This window comes from Salmo salar, chromosome 15 (genome assembly GCF_965601325.2).
Source record: "Salmo salar chromosome 15, fSalSal1, whole genome shotgun sequence".
Classification (NCBI taxonomy): domain Eukaryota; kingdom Metazoa; phylum Chordata; class Actinopteri; order Salmoniformes; family Salmonidae; genus Salmo; species Salmo salar.
In genome coordinates, this window is record NC_138305.1 from 99,056,331 (window position 1) to 99,068,686 (window position 12,356).

The 12,356-nt window shown below is 46.4% G+C and overlaps 2 protein-coding genes across 4 annotated transcripts in view; both read right to left on the bottom strand.

Moving 5' to 3' along the window:
* Nucleotides 1-55: 55 nt before the first annotated feature.
* LOC145860921 (uncharacterized) lies at nucleotides 56-3,225 on the bottom strand. The gene has a single exon (XM_082962200.1). It carries the CDS (start codon nucleotides 1,368-1,370, stop codon nucleotides 615-617), a length of 756 nt encoding a protein of 251 aa, XP_082818326.1. The 5' UTR covers nucleotides 1,371-3,225; the 3' UTR covers nucleotides 56-614.
* Nucleotides 3,226-3,565: 340 nt separating this feature from the next.
* Nucleotides 3,566-12,356, bottom strand: part of LOC106592282 (activin receptor type-1-like) — a 45,350-nt gene continuing 36,559 nt past the window's right edge. For all 3 annotated transcript variants that reach the window (XM_082962197.1, XM_082962198.1, XM_082962199.1), the window contains 2 exons: nucleotides 5,313-5,443; nucleotides 3,566-4,569 (listed from right to left, as the gene is read on the bottom strand). In XM_082962197.1, coding sequence (XP_082818323.1) covers nucleotides 4,423-4,569; nucleotides 5,313-5,443 — 278 coding nt within the window. In that variant the 3' untranslated portion in view covers nucleotides 3,566-4,422. The remainder of the gene's footprint in view (nucleotides 4,570-5,312; nucleotides 5,444-12,356) is intronic.

Sequence of the window (12,356 nt, forward strand, 5' to 3'; positions counted from 1 at the left end):
TGCATGCATGCATGCACACACATGCGTGTGTCAATAAAAAGTTTGGACACACCTACTCATTCAAAGCTTTTTCTTTATTTTTACTATTTTCTACATTGTAGAATAATAGTGAAGACATCAAACTATGAAATAACACATATGGAATCATGTAGTAACCAAAAAAGTGTTAAACTGTAAGGGCTGTCTGAAGAGAGAGTGGACCAAAACTCAGCGGAGTTAGTGTTCATCATTTAATATTTAATTGAACAATGTGAACACTATACAAAAACAAGAAAAGAGAAAACCGACAGCCAACAGTCCTGTCAGGTGCAAACACTAACAGAAACAATTACCCACAAAACCCCAACGGGAAAAACATGCACTTATGTGTGACTCCCAATCAACCACAACGAACTTCAGCTGTGCCTGATTGGGAGCCACACACGGCCCAAAACAAAGAAATACAAAAACATAGAAAAAGAACATAGAACACCCACCCAATGTAACACCCTGGCCTAACCAAAATAAAGAACAAAAAACCCCTCTCTATGGCCAGGGCGTTACAGTACCCCCCCCAAGGTGCGGACTCCGGCTGCAAAACCTGACACTGAAGGGGAGGGTCTGGGTGGGCCTTCTTACGGCGGCGGCTCAGGTGCGGGACGTGGCCTCTGCCCCACCCTTGGCGTCGCCCTCTTAGGTGGCGCACCTGGCCGCGCCGAAGGTCTGGTGGGCGACCCTGACTTCGCCCGGCTGGCGGGCGACCCTGGCTGCGCCCGGCTGGCGGACCACTCTGGCAGATCCGGCACGGCGGGCCACTCTGGCAGATCCGGCACGGCGGGCCACTCTGGCAGATCCGGGCAGGCGGGCCACTCTGGCAGATCCGGGCAGGCGGGCCACTTTGGCAGATCCGGGCAGGCGGGCCACTCTGGCAGCTCCGGGCAGGCGGGCCACTCTGGCAGCTCCGGGCAGGCGGGCCACTCTGGCAGCTCCGGGCAGGCGGGCCACTCTGGCAGCTCTGGCAGCTCCTGACTGGCGGCCGGCTCTGGCGACTCCTGACTGGCGGGTGGCTCTGTCGGCACCAGACTGGCAAGGCTGGGCTGACGCACTAGATGCCTGATGCGTGGGGCTGGTACAGGATGTGCCAGTCTGGGCACACGCACCTTAGGGCTAGTGCGGGGAGCTGGCCTGGGGCTCCATCCTCGCACCGCCAAACTGCCCTTGTGCCCCCCCAAAAAATATTCTTGGGGCTGCCTCTCGGGTTCCCTTACCAGCCGTGTTCCCCGGTCCTCGCCAGATATCCTCCGCTGCTTGGTCCTGGTATGGTGGGTAATTCTGTAAGGGCTGTCTGAAGAGAGAGTGGACCAAAACGCAGCGGAGTTAGTGTTCATCATTTAATTATTAATTGAACAATGTGAACACTATACAAAAACAAGAAAAGAGAAAACCGACAGCCAACAGTCCTGTCAGGTGCAAACACTAACAGAAACAATTACCCACAAAACCCCAACGGAAAAACATGCACTTATGTGTGACTCCCAATCAACCACAACGAACTTCAGCTGTGCCACACACGGCCCAAAACAAAGATATACAAAAACATAGAAAAAGAACATAGAACGCCCACCCGATGTAACACCCTGGCCTAACCAAAATAAAGAACAAAAAACCCCTCTCTATGGCCAGGGCGTTACATAAACAAATGAAAATGTACTTTTTAAATATTAGCCACCATTTGCCTTGATGACAGCTTTGCACACTCTTGGCATTCTCTCAACCAGCTTTATGAGGAATGCTTTTCCAACAGTCTTGTTGGAGTTCCCACATATGCTGAGAACTTATTGGCTGCTTTTCCTTCACTCTGCAGTCCAACTCATCCCAAACCATCTCAATTGGGTTGAGGTCAGGTGATTGTAGAGGCCAGGTCATCTGATGCAGCACTCCATCACTCTCCTTCTTGGTCAAATAGCCCTTACACAGCCTGGAGGTGTGTTTTGGGTCATTGTCCTGTTGAAAAACAAATGATAGTCCCAGATGGGAGGGCGTATCGCTGCAGAATGCTGTGGTAGCCATGCTGGTTAAGTGTGCCTTGAATTCTAAATAAATCACTAACAGTGTCACCAGAAAAGCACCCCCACCCCATCACAAGATGGGAACCATACATGTGGAGATCATCCGTTCACCTACTCTGCGTCTCACAAAGACACGGCGATTAGAACCAAAAATCTCAAACTTGGACTCATCAGACCAAAGGACAGATTTCCACCGGTCTAGTGTCCATTGCCTGTGTTTCTTGGCCCAAAAAAGTCTCTTCTTCTTATTAGTGTCCTTTAATAGTGTTTCTTTTGCCTGATTCACACAGTCTCCTCTGAACAGTTGATGTTGAGATGTGTCTGTTACTTGAACTCTGTGAAGCATTTATTTGGGCTGCAATCTGAGGTGCAGTTAACTCTAATTAACTTATCCTCCGCAGCAGAGGTAACTCTGGGTCTTCCTTTCCTATGCCGGTCCTCATGAGAGCCAGTTTCATCGTAGTGCTTGGTTTTTGCGACTACACTTGACGAAACTTTTAAAGTTCTTGAAATGTTCCGTATTGACTGACATTCATGTCTTAAAGTAATGATGGATTGTCGTTTCTCTTTGCTTATTTGAGCTGTTCTTACCATCATTTTACTTGTTCTTTTACCAAATAGGGCTATCTTCTGTATGCCACCCTACCTTGGCACAACACAACTGATTGGCTCAAATGCATTAAGAAATAAAGAAATTCCACAAATGAACTTTTAACAAGGCACACCTGTTAATTGAAATGCATTCCAGGTGACTACTTCATGAAGCTGGTTGAGAGAATGCCAAGAGTACACAAAGCTGTCATCATGGCAAACATGATTCCATATGTGTTATTTCATAGTTTGATGTCTTCACTATTATTCTACAATGTAGAAAATAGTAAAAATAAAGAAAATGCTTTGAATGAGTATGTGTGTCCAAACTTTTAACTGGCACTGTACGCCTGTGTGGGTGCATGCATGAATGTAAGAGTATCTGTTTATGTATGAGCAGGAGTTTGTCCCATTATGCATTTCTCTGGAAAAGTAAATATACAGTAGGTCTGGGTGAAATATCTGCTGATAGCTCCTTGTAGAGTGGCATCCTGCCCCGGCAATTAAGACTGATATAAATCCAGGCATTCACAGTGCCAACTGACACTTACAAATAACATCTGAATAGAACAAATTAAAATCAAAGACAAAGTGAATATGCAAAATATGCAAAAAAAAATATGCAAAAAAGATGCAGATTTTGACAATATTTTTGATTGTTTTGGATTGTAGGCCAATGCTGAAAAACTTAGCTGAAGACTACTCCACTGAACCAAAGGGATCATTCATTTGAGTCAAAGATGATCTATATAGTGTCTGGTGCCCTCTGGTGGACAATTATGCCCTTTTTCCAACCAGCATAACAGCTCATCTTTTAGTAGCCTAATTCAAATGTAATTTCAGTGTGAGGTGAGCAGTATACAAACACATTTCAACCATTTTAGGTTAATAAACATGTATCTATGGATAAATGAAATACCCTGTAATCGATGTAATGTTTTTTATTCCCTTAATGTTGAATGGTAGTGATGATAATGATAGTATTTCTACGCTGAAAGTATTGCATATATCATTTCAGATAAAAGACAAATAGAAATACATAAATATCTTAATATACATAGGTACTTTAACTTTGAGCAGCTTTTACAGTAAATTCAATGCTGGTGAAAGATACATTATTCTATTGTTAGATACAACTAATTCATTATCTCTGGGCATATACTATGATCATGAGTAACACATTATCAGGGTACTGTTTATGGTCAGCTCTAAAGGCTTCCAGGATATACAAAATCAATGAATATGTATAGATTCTGTATAGTGCATCAAAACAAATAAGGCACTAGCAAGACATTAACGACCTCTTGCAATGATCATTCTGATCATACATCACGCCTCACTGATCCAAAGGCGGCACGTCCATCCCCAAAGCATCACAGGATAAGGCTATAACAAGGACCAAACTCTGATGATCTCTGTGGGCCGCTAGGAGAAAACAATGTCCATGTTCTATGGAAGTCCTTTCAGTAAACTCTTCAAAAATCCAAGTCCTCATTTGTCTATGCTTATGCTTGTCCCATTCCCGATCTCGCCAAATTAATATGCCAAAGCAAATGCATACAATTCTTCTATCGTATTCCTGATTAAATGAACCAGGCAGTATACAGAAGGTTGGTGAGGGCCTTTTAGGAAGAGGCACCAGAAATATGGGACACTGAGAGTCTTACATAGTAGCAAAGGATATAGATAGTCTCTATAAAAGACTATCAGCCCTATTGTTGGTGTGCTGGTTGTAGTCTTATGTTATGGTCTAGACGTCCTGCTTGTAGTCTGGAGTTGAGGCCTACAGATCCATTTTGAGTTTCTCTGTGGGGTAGTCATGGTCCTGGTCCAGCTTGGAGAGGGTCTTCCTGACACGGAGAGCTGTTAGGCGGGCTGGAGGGCTCTGGAACCAACACTCCTTCATTATCTTGGTAATGGAAGACAGGATCTGTACACAAAGAAAGAGAGAGAGACCCACCATAAAATCACACTGTTCTATCACTGTACGTACAGTAGAAAGTCACTATTATACCTTTACTATTGGTGGTGTGTGTGCACGTGTCTATACACTGACTGTACAAAACATTAGAAACACCTTCCAAATATTGACTTGCACTCCCTTTTGCCCGCAGAACAGCCTCAATTCGTTGGGGCATGGACAACAAGGTGTCGAAAGCGTTCCACAGGGATGCTGGCCCATGTTGACTCCAATATTTCCCACAGTTGTAACAAATTGGCAGGATGTCTTTTGGGTGGAGGACCATTCTTGATAAACACAAGAAACTGTTGAGCGTGAAAAACCCAGCAGCATTGCAGCTCTTGACATTATCAAACCGGTGCGCCTGGTACCTACTACCATACCCCGTTCAAGGGCACTTCAATCTTTTGTCTTGCCCATTCACCCTCTGAATGGTCACATACACAATCAATGTCTCAATTGTCTCAAGGCTTAAAAATCCTTCTTTAACCCATCTCCTCACCTGCATTTCGCTACACTCGCAATAACATCTGCTAACCATGTGTATGTGACCAATAAAATTTGATTTTGATTTGATTAAAGTTGATTTAACAAGTGACATCAATAAGGGACCATAGCTTTCATCTGGATTCACCTGATCAGACTATGTCATGGAAAGAGTAGGTGTTCCTAATGTTTTGTGCACTCAGAGTATGTGCATGTGTTTGTCTCACCGGGTGGGAGTGCAGCCTGTTGTGCATACTGGGTCTTTGCTTGTCCATACACACCACCTTCTTCATCTCCTCAAAGCTGGGGTCAGAGGGCACCATGTCAAAGAAGGGTGGACGGTACTCTTCCACTATCCCTGGAAGAACAAACACAATCACAACTGATGAACACATGTTACATATACAGACAGTACCAGTACATCTACATCTTCATTCTAAAGGAGTCAGCCAACATTCCATCTTACATAATGATGACTGAGGTGGCAAGGATTTGGTGGGAAAACTACAGACACTGTGACACAGACACCATGACACTACCTACCGACACCATGACACTACCTACCGACACCATGACACTACCTACCGACACCATGACACTACTGACACCATGACACTACCTACCGACACCATGACACTACCTACCAACACCATGACACTACCTACCGACACCATGACACTACCTACCGACACCATGACACTACCTACCGACACCATGACACTACCTACTGACACCATGACACTACCTACCGACACCATGACACTACCGACACCATGACACTACCTACCGACACCATGACACTACTGACACCATGACACTACCTACCGACACCATGACACTACCTACCGACACCATGACACTACCTACCGACACCATGACACTACTGACACCATGACACTACAGACACCATGACACTACCGACACCATGACACTACCGACACCATGACACTACAGACACCATGACACTACATACACCATGACACTACCGACACCACGACACTACCGACACCATGACACTACTGACACCATGACACTACCGACACCATGACACTACCGACACCATGACACAACCGACACCATGACACTACCGACACCATGACACTACCGACACCATGACACTACATACACCATGACACTACCGACACCACGACACTACCGACACCATGACACTACCGACACCATGACACTACCGACACCATGACACTACTGACACCATGACACTACAGACACCATGACACAACCGACACCATGACACTACCGACACCATGACACTACATACACCATGACACTACCGACACCACGACACTACCGACACCATGACACTACATACACCATGACACTACCGACACCACGACACTACCGACACCATGACATTACCTACCGATACCATGACACTACCTACCGACACCATGACACTACTGACACCATGACACTACAGACACCATGACACTACCGACACCATGACACTACCGACACCATGACACTACAGACACCATGACACTACATACACCATGACACTACCGACACCACGACACTACCGACACCATGACACTACTGACACCATGACACTACCGACACCATGACACTACCGACACCATGACACTACCGACACCATGACACTACCGACACCATAACACTACCGACACCATGACACTACATACACCATGACACTACCGACACCACGACACTACCGACACCATGACACTACCGACACCATGACACTACCGACACCATGACACTACTGACACCATGACACTACAGACACCATGACACAACCGACACCATGACACTACCGACACCATGACACTACATACACCATGACACTACCGACACCACAACACTACCGACACCATGACACTACATACACCATGACACTACCGACACCACGACACTACCGACACCATGACACTACCAACACCATGACACTACATACACCATGACACTACACACACCATGACACTACATACACCATGACACTACCGACACCATGACACTACCGACACCATGACACTACAGACACCATGACACTACCGACACCATGACACTACCGACACCATGACACTACATACACCATGACACTACCGACACCATGACACTACATACACCATGACACTACATACACCATGACACTACAGACACCATGACACTACATACACCATGACACTACCGACACCATGACACTACATACACCATGACACTACATACACCATGACACTACCGACACCATGACACTACATACACCATGACACTACACACACCATGACACTACATACACCATGACACTACCGACACCATGACACTACATACACCATGACACTACCGACACCATGACACTACCAACACCATGACACTACCAACACCATGACACTACATACACCATGACACTACCGACACCATGACACTACATACAGCATGACACTACCGACACCATGACACTACATACACCATGACACTACCGACACCATGACACTACCGACACCATGACACTACCGACACCATGACACTACCGACACCATGACACTACATACACCATGACACTACATACACCATGACACTACATACACCATGACACTACCGACACCATGACACTACATACACCATGACACTACCGACACCATGACACTACCGACACCATGACACTACAGACACCATGACACTATCGACACCATGACACTACAGACACCATGACACTACCGACACCATGACACTACATACACCATGACACCACAGACACCATGACACTACAGACACCATGACACTACATACACCATGACACTACCGACGCCATGACACTACCGACACCATGACACTACAGACACCATGACACTACCGACACCATGACACTACATACACCATGACACTACATACACCATGACACTACATACACCATGACACTACATACACCATGACACTACCGACGCCATGACACTACCGACACCATGACACTACCGACACCATGACACTACCGACACCATGACACTACAGACACCATGACACTATCGACACCATGACACTACATACACCATGACACTACCGACACCATGACACTAACGACACCATGACACTACATACATCAGGATACTACAGACACCATGACACTACATACACCAGGATACTACCGACGCCATGACTCTACATACATCAGGATACTACAGAAACCACAACACTACCGACACCATGACACTACCGACACCACAACACTACCGACACCATGACACTACCGACACTATGACACTACCGACACCATGACACTACATACACCATGACACTACCGACACCATGACACTACCGACACCATGACACTACCGACACCATGACACTACATACACCATGACACTACCAACACCATGACACTACATACACCATGACACTACATACACCATGACACTACATACACCATGACACTACCGACACCATGACACTACATACACCATGACACTACAGACACCATGACACTACATACACCATGACACTACCGACACCATGACACTACCTACCGACACCATGACACTACAGAGACCATGACACTACTGACACCATGACACTACCGACACCACAACACTACCGACACCACGACACTACAGACACCATGACACTACATACACCATGACACTACCGACACCATGACACTACCAACACCATGACACTACATACACCATGACACTACATACACCATGACACTACCGACACCATGACACTACATACAGCATGACACTACATACACCATGACACTACCGACACCATGACACTACATACACCATGACACTACAGACACCATGACACTACCAACACCATGACACTACCGACACCATGACACTACATACACCATGACACTACATACACCATGACACTACCGACACCATGACACTACATACACCATGACACTACAGACACCATGACACTACATACACCATGACACTACATACACCATGACACTACCGACACCATGACACTACATACACCATGACACTACAGACACCATGACACTACCAACACCATGACACTACCGACACCATGACACTACATACACCATGACACTACATACACCATGACACTACCGACACCATGACACTACCGACACCATGACACTACATACACCATGACACTACATACACCATGACACTACATACACCATGACACTACCGACACCATGACACTACCGACACCATGACACTACATACACCATGACACTACCGACACCATGACACTACCGACACCATGACACTACATACACCATGACACTACCGACACCATGACACTACCGACACCATGACACTACATACACCATGACACTACCGACACCATGACACTACCGACACCATGACACTACATACACCATGACACTACATACACCATGACACTACATACACCATGACACTACATCCACCATGACACTACCGACACCATGACACTACATACAGCATGACACTACCGACACCATGACACTACATACACCATGACACTACCGACACCATGACACTACATACACCATGACACTACATACACCATGACACTACCGACACCATGACACTACCGACACCATGACACTACCGACACCATGACACTACATACACCATGACACTACCGACACCACAACACTACCGACACCACGACACTACCGACACCATGACACTACCGACACCATGACACAACCGACACCATGACACTACCAACACCATGACACTACATACACCATGACACTACCGACACCATGACACTACATACACCATGACACTACCGACACCATGACACTACATACACCATGACACTACCGACACCATGACACTACATACACCATGACACTACATACACCATGACACTACCGACACCATGACACTACATACAGCATGACACTACCGACACCATGACACTACATACACCATGACACTACATACACCATGACACTACATACACCATGACACTACATACACCATGACACTACAGGCACCACAACACTACCGACACCATGACACTACTGACACCATGACACTACATGCACCATGACATTACATACACCACGACATTACAGACACCGATGACACTACTGGACACCATGCACTACAGACACCATGACACTATAGACACCATGACAGTACAGACACCATGACACTACAGACTTTATGACACTACAGACTTTATGACACTACAGGCACCAAAGCATTACCGAAACCATTACACAACAGACACAAACGATATCGTGACATGACTGACACCATAAAACAACAGACACCATGACACTACAGCAATCATGACACCATAACACCACAGACATCATGACACTACAGACACTGTGACACTACAGACACCGCGACACTACAGACACCATGGCACCATAACACCATGACACTATAGACATCATGACACTACAGACACCATGACACTGCAGACACCATGACATTACAGACACCATGACACTACAGACACAATGACACTACAGACACCATGACACTACAGACACCATGACACTACAGACAACATGACACTACAGACATCACGACACTACAGACATCACAGCCACCATGGCACTACAGACACCATGAACTACAGACACCACGAAACTACAGACACCATGCCACTACAGACACCATGAACTACAGACACCACGGAACTACAGACACCATGCCACTACAGACACCACGAAACTACAGACACCATGCCACTACAGACGCCATGACACTACAGACACCACAACACTACAGACACCGTGACCCTAGACACCATGACACTATGACCCCACAGACACCATCACTAGACACCACAACACTACAGACACCACAACACTACAGACACCACGACACTACAGACACCACAACACTACAGACAACATGACACTACAGACAACATAAAACTACCGACACCATGACACTACAGACACCATGCCACCACAGACACTAGACACCATGACTCTACAGACAATATGACACTACAAACACCTCGACATGACAGACACCATGACACAAGAGACACCACCGACACCATGAACTACAGACACCGCCACGGCACCACCAGACACCACAGACACCACAACACTACAGACACCATGAACTACAGACACCATTACACTACAGACACCGTGACATTGGACACCATGCACTACAGACACCACAACACTACAGACAACATGACACTACAGACAACATAAAACTACCGACACCATGACACTACAGACACCATGCCACCACAGACACTAGACACCATGACTCTACAGACAATATGACACTACAAACACCTCGACATGACAGACACCATGACACAAGAGACACCACCGACACCATGAACTACAGACACAACAAAACGACAGACACCATGACACTACAGGCACGTCACCACAGACACCACGGCACCACAGACACCACAACACTACAGACACCACAGACACCACGACACAACAGACACCATAACACGACACTACAGACACCATGACACTACAGCAATCATGACACCATAACACCACAGACACCATGACACTACAGACACCATGACACTACAGACACCATGACACTACAGACACCATGACACTACAACACCATGACACTACAGACATCATGACACTACAGACACCATGACACTACAGACACCATGACACTACAGACACCATGACACTACAGACACCATGACACTACAGACACCATGACACTACAGACACCATGACACTACAGACACACATGACACTACAGACATCACGACACTACAGACATCACAGCCACCATGGCACTACAGACACCATGAACTACAGACACCACGAAACTACAGACACCATGCCACTACAGACACCATGACACTACAGACACCACGAACTACAGACACCATGACACTACAGACACCACGACACTACAGACACCATGACACTACAGACACCATGACACTACAGACACCACAACACTACAGACACCGTGACCCTAGACACCATGACACTATGACACCACAGACACCACACTGACACTACAGACACCACCACTCCCGACACTACAGACACCATGACACTACAGACAACATGACACTCGACAACATAAAACTACCGACACCATGACACTACAGACACCATGCCACCACAGACACTAGACACCATGACTCTACAGACAATATGACACTACAAACACCTCGACATGACAGACACCATGACACAAGAGACACCACCGACACCATGAACTACAGACACCACGGCACCACAGACACCACAGACACCACAACACTACAGACACCATGAACTACAGACACCATTACACTACAGACACCGTGACATTGGACACCATGCACTACAGACACCATGA